Source organism: Hippoglossus stenolepis, chromosome 11, assembly GCF_022539355.2.
Source record: "Hippoglossus stenolepis isolate QCI-W04-F060 chromosome 11, HSTE1.2, whole genome shotgun sequence".
NCBI lineage: Eukaryota > Metazoa > Chordata > Actinopteri > Pleuronectiformes > Pleuronectidae > Hippoglossus > Hippoglossus stenolepis.
This window is the reverse complement of record NC_061493.1, coordinates 4,993,625-5,012,682: the sequence shown is the minus strand read 5'-3', so window position 1 is coordinate 5,012,682 and position 19,058 is coordinate 4,993,625. Positions and strand designations below refer to the sequence as shown.

General features: G+C 40.3%; 1 protein-coding gene across 7 annotated transcripts in view; it reads left to right on the top strand.

Annotated features, from left to right (window-relative positions):
* ctnnd2b (catenin (cadherin-associated protein), delta 2b) overlaps nucleotides 1-19,058 on the top strand; it is a 167,265-nt gene that overhangs the window by 36,392 nt on the left and 111,815 nt on the right. For 6 of the 7 annotated variants that reach the window (XM_047342110.1, XM_035171323.2, XM_047342112.1 and 3 more), the window contains exon 3: nucleotides 13,999-14,111. In XM_047342110.1, the coding sequence (XP_047198066.1) occupies nucleotides 13,999-14,111 (113 nt within the window). Of the gene's footprint in view, nucleotides 1-10,304; nucleotides 10,482-13,998; nucleotides 14,112-19,058 lie in introns of those variants that run through there. The other variant, XM_047342114.1, reaches the window with a different exon arrangement.

Here is a 19,058-nt window from a genome sequence, read left to right as displayed (position 1 = left end):
ACAGTCCAAACAATCCAGTCAGTTGTGAAATATAAAGATGTGAATGTGTATGTAAAGAAAATCCCACAAGCACAAACAAGCACTTCTTTAAAAAGTCATTTAGAAAATACATTTCTGTGGCCCCCGTTTGTGGGACTAAGTATTGGTTTGTGCATATTTACTAAAGTTTCATACTGAGGTTTTGCAGTACAGTGTGAGTGATGCAGCATTGCTAAATATTTCATGTTTTTGTGTGTGTATTACTGATCTTAAGTTCATCATGCAATATAAATACAGACCATATCAGACATCTTCCGCAGTTTCTCAGAAGAAGGTGTATGTGTGAATGCAAATGTCCGAGTGAGAGCGTCCGGAGTTTCTCAGGCGGGCCCCCTGGTATAAAGTCTGCAGAAAGTCCAGGGGAGCCGATGTGAAAACACAGCATGGAGATACTCTGCAAGATTCACCGCGCAAGAGTGGTGGGCTTGATGACATTTCCAACACGCGACACACACAAAAATGAAAATATCAAAAATAAAACAAATATCTCAGGATTGAAAAGCGGAGCCACACATGTAAAAGACATAGACTAAGATGTCAAGAGAGCTATTGGTGATAACAGCAGACGCTGGTGTCGATGTGCTGTAAAACCAAATCACATGATCTCTGCAGCTGAATTATTCCGTTACGTCCTGCCTCTGCCTGCTGCACCTCCCCCTCACCTGAATCCTGCAGAGAATTTGTTGCTGTTGTGAACACATCTGAGCAAAGAATCTACTGCTGCGTTGTGCATGTGTCAAAGGAAACCTCAAGAGAAAGTCCGGACCCAATTCTCCAGAGTTTCTCTGAAGGACATGTCTGAAACCGGCTCTGGTCTTGTTGCTATATATTTGTGACCCATTCCAAGTACATATCTTACCACCCCACTGGCATTGACAAAAACATCGGACCTGACCTTTAAAACGGGCAGTATCAGATAGATAGAGTGACAGATACCTATTTGAGCCGGATGGAAATTAAGGACAGAGTATTCTACAGCTACAGCAGCTCTCTGTGAGGCTCAGATTCAGTGCTGTTACCTTCATGTGTTTGTCCTCACATCAGGTTCCTTCTATACCTGTGAATCCAACTATCAGAGATGAGATGGCAGTTCAGTGATTATCTGTCTCCTGAGATGTGATTGAAGCAGCAGCAAACTCAATACTTAATTAAGTGGGAGTGATTGAGTTTTAAAATCACTATCTAGTCAAATGAGTTTACAATATTGGCGTTTTTCACAGTACACATTTTGGCATGTCATATTCTGACAGCTTTAGTGTCAGGGTCCTGAAACAGAGAGAGCTAAATGGAATTCAGCCTTTTCCAATCATACGTACTGTATGTGGGCCACCTCAGGCAATCATGCAAAACTTCTGGCTTTCTTGTGGCCCGAACAAAATGGATCGGAACCTAAAGTAGCCCACTTGTATGAAAGCAAATGTCGCCCAAATATCCCAAAATTAATGTGGGCCTTTTTTAGGCAAGATGTAGTCCATTAGTGAATCTAAAGTGGCCCATGTGGTAATGAGTCAATATGTCCCAAATTTGGGCCACCCCTGGCTTTAGTATTGATATTGGCCAATTTGGCTGGATGTGGGATAAGCGTGATGTGGTCCAACTCTTGGCCAAATCTATATTGCTATGTGGGTGTTGCATGTTAAAACGCTTGTCGGCATTAAGGCTATAAAACTCTTCAGGATTTCCATAAACCCACTTAAAAGTTCAATGATGCATAAGAATTTAAGTGACAGAACATTCACTTCAGGAAAGTATAACTGCAATGAAATTAAATTTGTAAGGGAAGGCATCTCCTCTTTTTACTTCCATTCTTAAATGTCACACTCAGTGCTCTTTGTCTGTTGTTAGAAGCAATGAACCTGACGTCACATGGGATACACATGAGTTTAACCTATAAAGGATTTAAAGAGAACTTAATGGGTTATTTTGATCCCTCTTAGAGAGTGCACCCATGTTTTGTTGTTGTGTTTATTACCGAACTGGAAAGCACATTACACCACTGGTCCAACCTTCCAGCGTATTGGCAACATGACCTCCTGCTGTGCTTTTACAAGCCACAGCACTGGTGCAACATAAGGAGTGTCTGAAAAGAGATGTTGCATTCACTGCCTCATCAGAGAAAAGAAGAAAACATGTCAAACCCTTCAAAAAGGCAAAAAGGAAAGGTTGATGAAAAAGGGGGAGTTCATGCGGGGGGGAAATGGGGCCAAAGAGAGAAGTCAACCAACGGGGAAAAAAGCACAAAGAAGTAAATTTATTATTTCCATCGGTTATCAGGACTGAGATTTTCGGCAGGATATGCTGTCTGTGCTGCCTCTCAGCCACCACGGGATAATTCATGTGAATCATGGTCTTTTGTGGAAGTGTTCACTCTAATTGGCACTGCAGCAGAAAACAGCTTCTCTAGTGCAGTCTGACCTACAACTCATATGAATCCAAATCCAAAGCAGTTTAGGCTGATGTAATTGAAGTTCAGTTTCTCTACGTCTAATTGAGCTCATGTCAATTCTTCTCTTTGCTTGAATTATCATTAATAAGGAACTATTACAGGTGTTGTTCTTTTAATTCATCACATTTTCTTTGTTTCAAAGCACAGGTACTTAAAAATAAATACTCTCCATTATTGGCGTCATGACATGTTAGATGATAAGAAACTCAGGACTAATAGCTTCTTTAAAAACAATCAACCTTTTGTTAATTGTAGTCACTTGTTGATGATTCATAGTGTTCTTTTATTGGCGTTTCCTTAAAGCAGCCTTGCGATATTAATGAGTGCTATCAGGTTCAAAGACACTCTCTCCATTTGTTTCTTAAGAATTAATTAAAATTTGTGTAACGCATTGGATAATTTGGGTAAATTATAAAATAAAAAACTTCACGACTGAGTTAGATGTTCATAAGAAGTGTTTTTCAACTAGATCAGTTCAGGAAATTTAAGGACTGAAGATTGATGGAGGGATTGTGGGTAGAATTGAACTCATGTATTCAATCTCTTCAGTCCACACAGACTCAAACCGTCTTTCCTTCATCAGCTGCCCCTGGAGCTGAGAGAACAGCGGCCAGATAAATTGTCTTCACCAGGCTGATTTACAGCAGATTACTGGATATAAATAGTTGGAAAGTACCAGGTACCAGGTCACAGGAAGAAATCTTTTTAAAATGTATTAATTTATTGATTTTATTTCCGCATCCTCCGTGGCGGTCCAGGAGAGCCTATAGTGAAGCTAGACGGTTCACAGTGACACCAGGAGCCTTAATCAGTGATTACAGACACCATTAAATAGTTCAGAACTGGAGATTTGTGTTATTTAATTATTGTATGTGCAATTCAAACCTCACTGAGTGAGACCAGAGGGGAAAAGGTGACACACGTCTCAGATTCAGGGAGAATTAACACATTTGATGAATTGGAATTGCACTTGTTCCATGAGACGAGTGAGTGACAAACGTCATAAGCATTTCCTGTGCATAAGAGAACACGAGTGCCTTGGGACTGACGTGTGTGTGTGTGTGTGTGTGTGTGTGTGTTTGTGTGTGTGTGTGTCTTGACTTCTTCAGCTCTCTCAGTTAAATTATGTAGAGACCTGAGCAGATGTTGACACTGCAAAGGAAAAGGTATTGCAGTATATTCTTGATGAGCATAAGTCTGTTGATTATTTTATTTCTGGCATATGAGGTTGCAGCAAAGTAGCCTGAGCCAAGGTTTCAGTTAATGCATTAGTGAGCACTGACTTCTTGCTATCAGACCTATTTTCCACTCCTTTACCACCGTTTCCAACTTCTACTTCCACAGATACAAATCTTTGATAACTGGACCTTTCAAACAAGCCCAGCGCAGTTCCTATGGCCTTCATCTTTATTTGCTGTAATTACTTGGATAAAATGAATTATTCTCTTTTATATTCATGTGCCTCATTTCATTTGTAAGTTTTCTTTATCATGCCCCTATTTATCCCTGTATATACCAAGGGTAAATAAAGTGAAGGCCACTGACGAGCAGGTTCTGCTTTTAATTAGATTTTTTTAATCATTTAACATTAATAGATAAGTCCAAAAGGCACCTGTCATTTTAATGAATAAGAAAAATAAATGATGGTGCTGAACTGTAGTTATTCTCATCAAGTAATTTCGAATACAGTAATTATAATTAAAAAATAGGAACAAAAAAGTCTGACAAATATGCAGATTGAAAAAAATGAGACGTTCACAAAGCTGCAGTGAACATGCAGGCCACTACTGAAACCCACGTTGTGTAGTGGAACGTGTTACCACACAACCAGCCGCAGCAACAGAGCAGAGAGCGTGTAATGTCGGAGCTAAGTGTCGTCCACAAGAGGCATTAAACTCTCTGTAGAACAAGAAGTCAGAACTCCTGCAGACCTAAATCAGTAAGCAGTTCCTCTCTCTCACAGCCTCTGCAGCAAAAGTTTTTCTCTCATATATTTACAAAATTAATAGATGTTCTTGATCAAAGCTGAGCTTCTGTGGAAACTGACTTCTTTGACATCACTGAAGACTCAAGGATGAATAATTTGCCATAGCCTACAGATACACAAACAACGCAAACTTACAGTGAAAGGACACACATTGGACTCTCTCTCTCTCAGGCAGTAACAGATTACTTGATGAGATTTTACATCTAAAATATAAGTAAGTATAAATTGAAACATTAAAAGTGTAGATGGTTAATCGCTCCCTTGGAGACATCTTAAGTTTTTTTTTTTTATTGATTCCATGAAAAGAAGAAAGAAGGACAAAAATGTTATTGATCATAAGTCTAGCTCATATCCTCCACCATCACCTCCGGTTGCTTCTAAGTACATTCAGATCATTTAAATTATTGATTAAGCTAGTGCAGTTGCCGTTCTAAACCTGCCTGTTTGGAATGGGCTGTTTGCCTTGTCTGTGGTGAAGCTGCTTTCATTTTCTTACTGAAAATGTAAAAGTGAGCTGCAGTAAATGAGCTGTGGCAGGTACAGACCAGCTGCTGGACTCAGTCCACAGACCCCTGAAGCTGCACCTATTCACTGAACCTCGACTTCTGTTGAGCTCCAGCTCCAGCTGCTGCAAAGCGCTGGTTGCCTTTTCATTCAAAGTTTATTAATATAGCAGGTCAAAACAATACAATACACATGGCAAGTGTGATACAGAGAAGATGAACGATTCTTGATAAATGCGAGCCACATACATACATACAGACAAACAGACAGACATAGATTCATTTGTGAAAATGAAAATATTTTCCACTTTATCCTGGAAAATGACTCAAATTAAGAATCTGTCATCAAAATAGTTTTCATGTAATTCTCTATCATCTGATTAATTGTTTATATGAGTGTATCAGCTCTCTCTATTCCAAAGCATAAACCAAGTGAAGGAGGGACCCCGTTCATTTAAGTACAGCCAAGTGTGCTGTTTAAGACAAGACTGTTGTGACCTTGTCCACGCCTTTAAAGTTCTGTTCTGGTCAGAGCGGCTCATTTTCTGTCTTTTCTGAACAGCACCTGCAGATACAAAGAGCTTCTTGGTAGGGGTAGTATTTGGCAGTCTACCCATCAATAGGCAATAAGGCCACAAGGTGTTTCAATGTTATTGACGCAACAATCTCAAGAAAACCCTGCAGAACTTTCACCCTTAAGATGTTTTCCTTGTTTGTCCCCGGCCTTGAGCATTAACCATTCTTGAGGTTTTCATTTGCCCCTGCAGTTTGAATAAACAACTTTACCTCAATGCTGACTGAACACTTCGCCAATTGTGCAGCACAATGAGTTTGTTTTACAGTTGCTCATAATTTGCTGTGTCTAATCCTGTGCTTAAAACCAGTTTCAGCACTGGGAGGGGTGGTGGAGGAAACACAACATCATAAGAATGAAACCTTGACAAATAAATAAAGCCAGACAAATCGTGCAGGTTTGGGATGAACATCTTCGGTATCTGCAGACTGCTAAATCTCCTTGAATCTGTCTTCCCTGGTGCTGCAGTTTTCCTTTTCCTTTATCTCATTTCACCTCTCTCTCTCTCTCTCTCTCTCTCTCTCTCTCTCTCTCTCTCTCTCTCTCTCTATGCTTCGCTGATCTCTGTCTTTCTATCGCACCCCACCTTCCAATGTTGGCTTGTTTTCCTCTGCCCCCAGGAGGATTTTGTTAGCGACTCGGTGTTCTCGATAATTTTACAGCCTAAAACAACAGCTCCAGACAGCAGTGCGCTTACTTGTACAGCCACCTTGACATTTTCTCATTGGACAGCTCCCCCTCTTCTAAACCCACCAAATGCCAAGCGGACACTACAGGGCACAATTAGACCACTTTGCACTGGAGGGGGTGCAGACACACATACACACACACGCATGCACACCAACTCTGCTCCGCATGCAGCCCACCACTGTCCTACAGCCATTTATTTTACTTTACTAATTGCTTTAATGGGGTTTTCAAGGGCCAGCCTGTTCCTGTAAGCTAGTGGCGGCACACTAACTCTCTATCTGTCTTCTCCCTGTCTCCATTAATAGGCTCAACAATGGAGCTGAATCTTTACTAATACAATCAGTTGACAAGCTCTTGATGCTCATTAAGACATAGTTAATTGCTGTCCCTTTTACTTAATTGCTTATCAAACTATGATTACTCTCACACACACACATTAAACTTGTCACTGGAGCTGTTAATACCTACATTTAAAATGTAGATTTACTTGAATGAAGGATTTTTTCTTTTTATTTCTTTATTTCTTTAAATCAAACACAATCAAGATTACAACAAGTTGTTATTTACTGTGCTAAAATTGTGTTTTTTAAACTTTGCCCTTTGGACAAAGAGAACATTATTTTCAGTTAATTGTGCTATGAGAAAAAAATTATTATTTAAAAAATTACTTAAATCTAGAGTGTCTGCCCCATGTACCCAGGCTGTATTTCTTCTGCACTGACGATAGGTTCGGTTACGACCTGGCCCTTTGCAACATGTCCCCCTCTCTCCTTCTTTCCCACCTAACTCTATCCTATTATTCAGACATGAAAACTCCTGTCACACAAGAGTAAATATCAGGATAAAACAAGCTCTGCTGTGATTCACCTGTAAACGGATCCAGTCCAAAATTTGAATAAAGAAATGACGAGAGGGTTTTGCATGCACTCTGGATTTGCTGTGAGTTGAGAGTTGGTTTTGTTGTTGGCATTCAGAGAGATGAGAAGAGGACAAGTCAGGAGAAAGCAAAGCAAAAACAAGTTTTTAGATCTTGTGGATAATGGCTGAAGGCTGTGATACTTGCTGTGAAGTCATGGGTTCGAATTTCAAGTACAATTGCATCTGGGTAAGCGATGGTTGTGCATGGCGGTGCTGTTTTTTCACTTTGCTTCTCCTTGGATACTTTTTTTTTGCACATGCATGTGTAACCAATAGCAAAATAACAGATTAGACACAATTACAATATTTAAATGAAAATTCCCATTCAATGTAATTGTAAGATGAAGGCTTTCAGGCATGTGGTAAAGTGCTTTAATTAAATATAGATTTTATTGCCGTCTTTGGGGCTTGTTAGTGAACTAGTGGAGCTGTAACGTGATGGCTACCTGGGGACATATCAAGTGAAGTCAATTATATTCATGTAGCCCAAAATCACAAATTTCCCACAAAGGCTTCATAGTATGTGCAGCATATGATACTCTTTATTTCTACACGCTAACTTTAGATGAAGAAATTATCATAATAACACAAAAAAGCTAGCTGGCATGTTAACTCTCAGTTTTCTAGTAAGATCCCTTATTGGTCGCTCAACAATTGTTGAGTATATTCCTCTTTTGTGGAACAGATTGTCCAAATGGATTGTAAAACTGGACGGTGCAAAACATTTAATAGAATATCGTCCTCTATTTCATACTCTCCAGGACTGATTGAATTGAACTCACCTTGCTCTTCTTGTTGTTCAAAATGGCTTCTTACAAAGTAAAATAAAGTTTTGTGCCTTCCTGGCGCAACTACTGCAGCTGGCAAGGTCTTCTGTGCATCACTTTTTATTCAGAGGTAGTTTGGGGTTAAATTTGAAGATGTAACACAGATAATATGATTCCTTTTATTCCATTTTGGACTCGGCTCTTCTTTCTCTGAAGGTAGCGTCAGGACAGTTCAGGTCAGTGGCTCAATTCCTCATGTGAAAGTTCATGAAAGTCTCGCTGCAGCTTATTGCCTCCATGAGCAAACCAACATTATTATCAGTGATTTTAATGAAAAAATTACCAGGCTGAACTGAAAGCTGTTGTATATGCTTTCAAATATTCAGTCTGTTCACATAGGAGAGGCTCTGATCTGTCTAAGATGCCATTGCTCTGTGTAGGTTAGGTGTGTATGTGTGTTTGTGTGTAGGTGTTAGGTTTACATTTAATATTTTAGAATTAACACCAAGGGAGAACACAAGTTGTAGAGGCTGACAAAGGTTTAAAGTGTAACTTCACACCCAGCTCAGAGCCTCACTCCACCCACTGCATCATTTTGAAAAAAATACTTAAAACTGGGCAGGTGGCTGAGGAGGCGGATCGGGGGAGAGGGGTGCATGTGAGGTGGGGGTGCAGGTGAGAGTGGATGTCAGTTATGTCCTCAGGTCATTAAAAAAATGGAGAGCAGCCAGAGCGACACAGAGGCACCTTTGCCGTAGAACGTTTTTCCTCCAGAATCCCCTGGAGCGGTGATTAATGTGGTGGAGGGCCGTGGTGGTCCCGAGCCGCATCAGTTCGAGACTTTGGCTCCAGCCCCAGTAATGCACGAAGCCGGAGCTCTCGGTGAGGCAAGTGTGAGTGGTATCGTTAGTCACAAGGCTAGTTCAATCGAACGTTCGAAATAAGTTGTAAAGTTTTGTAATTGCCGTGAATATTTGTTTACACAAAATGTCCAACAAATTAAGGACAACACACTGCCATCCCTAGCATTAATGTCCTTTCCCCAGGTGTGTGTGCAGTTGTTTCTCCCTGAGAGAATATTTGTTGTTGGGATGTGCCAAAGCTAATGCTATGCTACTGGAATAAGACCAAATAAACAGTAGTTCCCCAGTCCTATAATGAACCCACCCTACTTTTATTAGATGGTTTTAACCTCAATATAAATGTCAGGATGTCCCAAATTGTTGACTCTATATCAGCATTGGCCTTGCAAGGTCCAAGATGGTTTAAATTACTGGGTGGAATTTTCATTGTACAGTGCGACGCCTGTTTTCACTGTGCACATGACAACAAAGAATTCAGAATCTCATGAGCTATGATCAACCCATGAAAGACCACTTTTAATTCATCGGTGAGAAATGTGCTATTAAAACCAGTAGGATATGTTTCATCAAAGCAAAGTCATATAATTAAGTCTGTAGCTAAAAAAAACTTTGAATTGTGCAGTACGTCATTTAAAGGTTAATTAAAATAGTCTGACTAACTAGTTTAGTAGAGAGTCTGGTTCTTGATGATCAGGGCATGCAGGGACAGGGCTGATTTCCAGGGTTCCAGCATAGATCGGTTGGACAGCAGGACAGGCAGGTTTTGTTTGGATCGAGGCTTCGGGCTGAGCAGACAGATGAGACAAAGCTGGATACGGTGACAAGCAAGAAAGTGATCCTGGAGCTCTGCTGGAAAAGGGGAATTACAGAGGAGACACACACACACACACTGAAGGGACAAAACAAATCTGAGGTAACAGACAGGAGGGGAAACACCAGAGTGCAACAGGAGGGCAACGTCCATCAACCTTAAAACAGTACACATGTGGATATGGCGTGCAAGTGTGTGTAGGCATGTGTGTGTTTGTATGGAGACATGAGTCTACTGTTTTCAGTGTGTGTGTGAGTCTGCTCCCCTTCCATCTTCTGTCCCTTCTGTTCCCGCCCCCTATTCTCCGAAAACCTGTTGTTGCTTTTCAATGATGGTCGGTGGGGGAATGAAGGAGGGATGGGGGGCAGATGGTCTGGCCACAGAGAAAGAGAGAGAGAGAGGTGGAGAAAGAGAGGCAAAGAGTGACTGGCGAGCAGCGGGCTTTTTTGGCAAGGTCGACCAGTGGGAGGGCCCATTGTGATGCAACGTTGCATAAATAATGCCACGGGGCTTCTAAATGCTTCGTTGCCATGGGGACCTTTGTGCCTCAGTGAACACAGTGTGTGTGTGTGTGTATGTGTGTGTGTCTTTCAAGGCCCCTGAGGAGGGACAGAGCAAAAGACATAGACTGGGACACAGAGAGAGAGAGGGGGGGGCTGAATTGCAGTCAGCTCAAGTGACACTTGTAGTGTGTCTCTCTCTCTCTCTCTCTCTCTCTCTCTCTCTCTCTCTCTGTTGCTCGCTGTGTCCTGACCCAGGACAGATGAGTGGTTGGATGAGGGAGAGCGAGAAGGAGTTCTGATGCTTTTGACCAGAGGGGAGTAAAGAAAGGCGGGATACCTTGTGATTTTGTGTCTGTCTGTGAAGTATGGTCCATGTGAAGGTATGTGTGCTCCCTTTTTCCCTTTTCTAATTTAATTTGAGAACTTTTTTACATCAGAATACTGCACCAGCACACATTCCACCATGGTCTGTGCTTCCTTCTCGACAGTAACAGGTGTCTGCCTGTCAGCCCCTGAATTGGACGGAGATGGAGGGGCGGGGGGTCGGGTTCGCTTTTGTTTGGCTGTTTTCGGGGAGCCTTCCAACCATCCATCCTCGCAATCCAGCCAGTTAGTCAGCCTGCTTACCCCCTCAGCCATGCTCTCAGTTTTAGGAATATATATAAAAAGGAGCTTTTCATCTTTCCTTCATCTGCTGTGGTGATGTTGCCTCAAAGTAGTTTGTTTTTCCTCGGTTTTGCTCTCTTTCTTCAGCTGATGAGGGTGTATTGATTGCAAAAAGTCAGATCACATGGGGAAAAGCATGCGTTTTCCTTGCGTGCAGCGCTGTTTGAGATGGAAATAGAGATGTGGCTTCTTAGCAAAGTGGCTGATTTATGTTTGCATCAAAGGTTTTTTTGTTGTTTTTTCTTCAAATCAGACTAAAAGTAATGAGATCTTAGACTCTGAAATCATCCATGTGCCTTTGATAACTGACTCCATGCTATAAGTTAAGAAAAACACTGGAACCAGTGACAAAAGGATTTTTATTTTAACATGGGTATTATTTTTGTTCAACTGGAAAATGATATAACACTATTATTATCTGCAGCGCGTCGTAAGCACGTTCACGTACCATCATTATGAAGTTGAAGCAAAATTAAGTGTGATTTATAGTTTTACAGCAGAACATATATGACAACTGGCAACAGCACAATGCACTTAACTGGCTCTGTATATCCACTATATGACACAGCAGTTAATCATCTCTGTGTGGAAGGTGTGTGTTCTCACGTTAAGATGTGTACACAATTAATACAATGCATTCAGGCTCGTCTATGCCTCTGTGCATGTGTGTGTGTGTGTGTAAATAGTTAGAGAAGATTGTGCATAATTACAGTGAAATTTGCAATTTGATTTCTTAACTTAAGAAATTAATGATTCATTATAATCAAATTGTATCATTATGGTGGAAAGCCTGGATTTGCCTCAGGCATCATCAGCGTTTAAGCTCCCACAGACCAGCACTCTGCTCTCCGTCAGTACTCGTATAGGCAGAAAATTGTGTAGTTACTATAAATAGCACTCATGCTCGTTTTAAGTGGGGAATTTTATGACGTTTTAAGGGTATTTCAAATCTTCAAACTGTTTTAAAGGCCGTGTCCGTGCAAACAGAGCAGCCTGACTTTGAATTCAGTCTTAATGACATGCATGTGATGTAGCTCTGTCTGGCTGAAAACTGCACGAGGCTTCAGTGTTGGTTTGGCAACAGGCCATTTGTCTTGCACGGCTATTGTTTGAGCAAAATATGCTTCACTGGCACTGGGTTTATCAAAGTGCTGTATTTCTCTCATTAGAAAGACAGCTGAAGAAGTTCAAACGATCAGTTTTATTGTCTGTAAACTAGAAAACTGTCAGAAGCCAGTTTAAGATCTAAATCATAGTTTTCAAACTGCTCCAGCGTGTGCGCAATTTATCTTCTTCACTAATTTGAAACAATCTACAATCCAATTGGAGTAAATTGTCTTTTGCACAAATTGGTGAAATCAGTTATGTTTAATCAGCTTCAATCATTTCAGCAGCAGAAACAAATACTATTGTCAGCTGTTGGTTGGTTTGTGTATTGGGTTATGACATAATTAACTACATAAATTAATCATAAAAACAATCATGCATACTCATGTTTACATGTGTATGCGTAAATATGTTTTCATGTATTTAAGGGATCACAAGAAAAATATCAAATATGAAATACTCAAATTTTAAGTATCACAAGAAATGTTTATTCTCTGCCGGGGTGGAAAAGTCCTTGTGTTGAACAAATGAAAATAACAACGACAACACTACAGGTTTAGAAATGAATCGGAATGTACAAGAACACATTTTACCTGATCATTCACAGAAACTGGGGAAAAATGGTAGCAGACTAAAAGCATCAGTGGGCCTTTCTTACACTCGGCTTCAAGCAGCTCTAATGCAAGTGTCTTGATGTAATTGTTATTTTCTCATCCCACGTTGTTTAAATAGCAAATAAACTTGCACCCCCCGGTGTTTTGGTCTTTTCCTTTACGTCTGCAGAGAAGCATTCTCCCTTATACCTATAGCAATCCAGCAATGTTTAAAGATAGCTGGCTTTAAAGGTGTGGCACTCAGATTGGTTTATTGTATGTTACAGCTAAAACACATGCAGTACTAATTAACAACCTTGCATCTTTTTCTCCTGTCTAACTTGTAAAAGTGACTTTAAACAGGCCCTTAAGGCACCTGCACCTTGTGCTTCAGACCATGTCTTAAAGTTGTTAAAATAGAGTTTCAGAACTGCAACAATCATGTAACGTTCCTCAAATGAATACACAAAAGAAAACATAGATGCCATATTTTCATCATGTTTTCTTGTTTGAGGTTTGATTGGAGCTCTGTCATCTCATGCCCTCTGCTGCAGTGACTTAAAGGCACTAGACTAGAAAATTAGCGCCTGCAGCTGTTTATCTCCAGGAACACATTTTCAATAACACATAACGGTCGTTGATGGAAGGGCACATTCATTTGCGAAAACAAAGCTTGTGAGGCCCAATATTCAAAATAATTTAATTTGTAAATGTACTCTACCACAAAGAACTTTGATTCCATCAAGAGTGACACAACTGGCTCTTGATACATTAACTGACAGCATTCAAGGTTTTATTGTCCCTATTCTGAACTGCAATTACTTCCACAATGAAGCACTGTATTGTCCAGAGACGACCATATTTTATATATTAAGCAGTTCTCAATCAGCTAATCTAAATTTTGGAACTGAATTGTTGTATTTAAAGATTAAATGCAGCATATTTAATCAGATTCGTCCAGTAGGTTGGTGAGCGAGTTTCTGTAGGAGGCGCTCTACTGCAGCTTCAGATCGGGTCTTTAACTTGGGTGATGAGGCTGACAACCGTCTCTCCTCCCATTTGTATCTACCGCCACATGTTAACAGCAGGGTGCAAATCCATAAAGTTTGAGTATATAGATGATTTGTCAGGCAAGCATTAGACTAATACTTTCATGTGAAGCTGTAACTTGGTGTCACCAAAATAACAACATTTCTTCTCCCAAACATCATCTCGTCCTCGAGTTGTCTCGTCGCACAATATCAAATGTCACATTGGTGATGACTTCGGTTTGGTGTCGCAGTTCAAACTCTTGGCAGTGAATATCTGTCAGTGTGTGACTGTTAGACTCACTGATATCTGGTGTGTTTTCCCACCACAGACTGCAGAGTCCCTTTAACAACAATTAAAAATGTGTTAGTGACTCTGGAGCCAAAATAATGATGAGGATGACTGTAAAAATCCGACAGTAAATAAATAGACAGATTGTTTTGACACATTCTCTCTCCCTCTCTGTTCCCCTCTCTCTCTCTCTGTTCCTCTTTCTCTCCAGGAGTTGCAGTTTGAACGTCTGACCAGGGAGCTGGAAGCCGAACGACAGATTGTTGCCAGTCAGCTGGAGAGATGCAAGCTTGGCTCTGAGACTGGAAGCATGACAAGCATCAGGTGTGTGTGTGTGTGTGTGTGTGTGTGTGTGTGTGTGTGTGTGTGTGTGTGTGTGTGTGTGTGTGTGTGTGTGTGTGTGTGTGTGTGTGTGTGTGTGTGTGTGTGTGTGTGTGTGTGTGTGTGTGTGTGTCTCACCCATCCGATCCTCTTCTGTACGCTCTGCTTGTGTCTGTGTATGTGTCAGCTGTTCTCATGCAGGTGACTGGCTGTACAGCTGATACACTTCTTGACTCTTATCCAGATTTCATCTCGGTGGATCAAACCACAGTTCAGGAACACCGGTGTTTTGCTTTTTTAAAGTCAGTGGGCGCAGGGCTACTGAATTCTTCTGGTGCACTGGATCGTGTTCCCTCTCCTGTAACTACATACTTACTACAGTAGTTACTCTGCAGAGCTGCCTATACATATATTTATATTGTTGTTGTCTTAGTCATTTACACAATGAACAAAGTGGAAGCGATAGATTCATCTGGGAGCTCTTGCTTTTCTTCTGCCTGCGTGGGCAGAGTTGTAGCCTGATCCATTGTTATCAGTTTATGCCTCATTGCTCAGAGTTGTGTTTCAAATCCATGAGTTAGTTTGAGGATACTGAGACGCTGTGATGCAGTTAAGAAGTGTGTGTTTAAATAAGCACTGTGTAGTCTGCTATGTTTATCACCAATAATCAATAAATTAACTAATTATCAAAAGACCAACCAAATAACAATAAAGTAATTTTCAAATTACAGACATTTATCCTAGAGCTACCTAGATAGTTAGCCTATAGTATTTTAAAGCAGCACAAGTTGTTAACAACCTAAAACACAAACCATACATATTATTCCTGTATTTAGTTGTTAAAGTGGCATTACAATACACATTCACCTGATTTGTTGGTATTAAAAACAGTTTATACTATTTATATTTATTCATGCTTTTAATTCTTAAGAAGTTCAGTCTACTTGTAAGTTTGAATCACTTTATAAGATAATACCTGAGTTGTTCAGTCCAGTTTCATTTTAGAAAAAGTACAATAAAGACTAATAATGCGTTTTGTATGTGCACAGTGTTCCTCGAGAAAGGATATCAATCTGTCAGAAACTCCATCCTGAAGCTATTAACTGCACATTAAGTACTCACACATTTTTAAACACAGAGGTGCATGAGGAATGGATCCTTTTCCGACGGAAGGAATTAATCTTTGAAGTCACTTCTGATTTTAGAGGTAATCTAGATTTGATGCGAGTATGTGACTGAACTAACAATCAAACAATGTATTTGATTGTCAGAGACATGTTTTACATACAAACAGACCTTGACCCTCTTTCATGCTAACATATAAACCTAAGCGAGAAATTGTACCATGTCTGACAAATCCTCATCTTTACTAACATAATATGCTTTACATCGTCCATAAAAAGCAGTGATTGCCTCTCACAAAGAATCCAACAATGTGCAGCTGTTGCAGAAGTCCATTATCCTCCTCAGGGCCTTCATCTTTTTGTAAAGAGAGGAAGTAAACTGTACACAATGTGAAGAGACTGTCACATTATCTGCTGTTGATTGAGTTTGGACCCGAGCCTTGTCTCTGCTCTGAGCCCAAAGAGCACAGCCTATACATTCCATGCCAGTCCCTGTGTGAAGACAGCACTCCTGACACGTTCGTGGTAATGCACTTAGTCTGTCTCTCAGGACAATATAACGCGATTAAATCCTCTGTCTCCCTCTCACACACGCACAAAAATAGAGCCACGCACAATCCATCACCTTTTGAGTAAGTGGGGATTCCATCCATCTCAAACTAATTACTCATGTGCCTGCATTGTAATTCTCATTTCAGCGTGTTTAACCAACAAAGAGAGGGAAGATGGTCTAAAACCGATTCATTCACAAGTCTAATTAACCGCTGTATGCAGTTAGCTCTTCAGCGCTGTCGCGGGGCTGCACTGAAGGCTCACATTTAAAACAGCCGCATCATGGGAGATGGAAGAGGTGTAGAGTCCAAAAAAACACATCTTCCACTCCATCGCCCATCTGCACACAGATGGAATAAAAGCTGCCATCTTGCTAACTCGGTTAGACGGGTTTATTATTTAGTGAGGAGCAGAGCGTCTTGTGGATTACACTGCCTTCTTTTGCCTTTTATAGGCCATCCACTATGTTGGACTTAGGGTAATTACCAAAAGGACAGATGCATTGGCAAAACACAAATAAGTCCAGAAAACCAATATTCTGCAGGTTTGTAGTTGTATTCAACGCTGCTTTTCATTGTGAACAAAAGGGCCAACATTTTATAAACATACATGATTTTCATTTGGTAGCATTCATAGTGAGGTATATTGTACACAGCATTTAAGCTAGGAGGTTGAATTTAAGTAATATAGTGAAAGTAAAATGTAACTCAAGTTGTTGCAGTGTTCTGTTTATTTAATTTTTCACTTGATGTATATCATGCCCTACTTTGTAGAAATTGTATTTCTTTTTTAACCAAACTTTTTTTCGATACATTTCACAGTTTTTCTTTCGGAATGTTAGCACAAGCATGTTAGCATTGCCTATATGCATTTTGGCCGCTACAAGTTAATTAGAAAACACATTCAAAGTTTATTTTGAAGGATGATTCTGATAAAATACAGTTAAGAGAGTTAAGATGGATCTGTAATATCATAAAGAGGTAAAATCGGGATCTGCTACACTTGGTCGGAAGCTTCATTAGTGTTTCTCCTTCATAGACAGGCTTATTGTCTGTCCCTAAGGAGCAGCTCTAGTTTCTATGCCCAGACAAACCACAGGTTCATAGACTGAGGCTCAGTGGATATAATATGACCAACGGTGCTATGACCAGGGACAATACAATAGCTGTGTGTTGCTTTCAGACACCCTGGCAGATGGTTGCGCTAGATAGATACAATAGAGACTGAGATGTGTGTCTGTGCTCAGGGTGACTTTTCATGAGCTTGTCCTGTGTTAACTTCAAGGTGGAAAGATGAAACATCACATGAAATCTGTTAGTACTGAAAACACAGTTTTGTGTTATAAGAAGGTACTCCCTAAAAATCTTCAATCTGTGAATCATCAGTTCATTTTGTGGTTTTGAGTTAAGTCCTTCACTGTTTATCAAGGTACCGGAAACAATGATATTGTGTCCCCAGAAAAGTGTATAGCAGTGAAAAGTTGAACTATGAATGAGTGTTGATTGCAGCTGTTTGGCTGTTGGGGCGCTGGGAGTTCAGAAACCTGCTCCTGCTGTGTTATGGAAGATAAAGACTTTCAGAGGTGCTAATGAGTTCTTCAGCTCGGCCTTTGTTTCCAGTATAAATCAGTCACCACAGGTCACAGTGTCTGCCGTGGCACATGCTGCTGCTTCGTCGCTTCAAAAAGCTCAAATCCAGTGTATGTGTTGTGTGTGCAAACTGTAACAATAATGTGTTTTAGGAATAAAGTGTATCACCTCTGACATGGAACACACAGATACAGATACAGTGTTCTGTGTGGTCCCTGTTCCACCCTGCTGGCCGAGGAAGAGCCTCCTCCCTGTGGCGGGCTATTTGTCTGCCTCTTTTGACTGTGCTTATTTGTGACATTTGTGCGGTAATCGAATGCATGGCTGCGTGCATGTCTGACTGCTGAGTGGTGCGTGTGTATCTGCATGTGTACATAAGAATTGGCTGTACACACAGCACCCGGCGAGACCCACCGCAACACGTCTGGCGGGAAAATGCGAGCCCAGCAAGGGCCCATTACCCTGAAGCTGTTAGGGCACTGGGCTGCCAGCTTTTAGCCCGTGTTCCCTCAGCCCACATACACTAACAGAGACGTCTGCAGAGAGGGGGCAGCTTCACTAGTTACCTGTTTACTTTGTTTTAAATCAAAGAACTATTTTTTAAATAACAAGTGATGTAAATCTTTTGAGAATTAAATTAAGATTTCACCACCCAGTATATATTGTATAAGAGGTATAACAATCCCTTCCCATTCATAACAATTAAATATGTTTTTACAATCACTGATGAACGTTATTTTTTCAATATTTTAATACAAATTCCACAGCACCAACAAAACAAATAGCTTTATTGGCTTAAAATTATAAACCCAAAATGTCACTAGCATGAATAAAGTTCTCTGCTACTGCATACACATTCAACATGACAAATTATTCACATGGGCTAAACACGGCTATTGCTAATAAGGAAACATACAGTGCATGTCTTCCATACTATGTCCGCATTGTCATAGTTGCTTTTGAAAGTAGGTCAATTACTTAACGGACAAATTCATGTTGCACCCTTTATGTTTAGCCACTGGTGTTTTCAGATGACATCCCACAGGCAGAATCTACAGTCAGAATCTGTAGGCTGCACTTTGGTGCGTGTGCACAGAATTCTGAGCTGGATCTCGGAGAAAACAGAGGGAGGGAAAGAGGAAGATTGCCAGAGAGAAAACGGAGGGAAAGAGAGAAGTTAGAAGAAAGCAGTACAGAGCTTTGCCATGAATGAGAATCATAGTTTAGTGTCACTATGTGCAGTAATTATGCCGAGGTCATCTTTTATAGAGAGCCTGACGTTTGATGGATTATTATAATGTTGGGAAATTAAAAACTACTTACGGAAAGGGGAATAATGTCTTTGTTTATTGAGTACAATCAGGAAGTCCTCTATGAATAATAAAACCTGTTAATTTTATTATTAACATGGCCTCTTTATTTATTAGTCTATTTAATCTTGGAGACCACAGGCCCTCTTAAACAAGTCAATAAACATATATAGCATTGTTTTAGCAGCTCGATACCTCAATACCTGACATCCATTCATTTTATGAGAATTGCTTCTTCCATGATCTTGAGCTGATGACATTTTTAATGAGTCTGTTACACAAGTTATGCATTACTTCTTTAAGGGGTCTCAGTGATAACAAACACAGCTTAACATGATAGATTTTTATAAATAAACTATACTTTTTATGTACCAC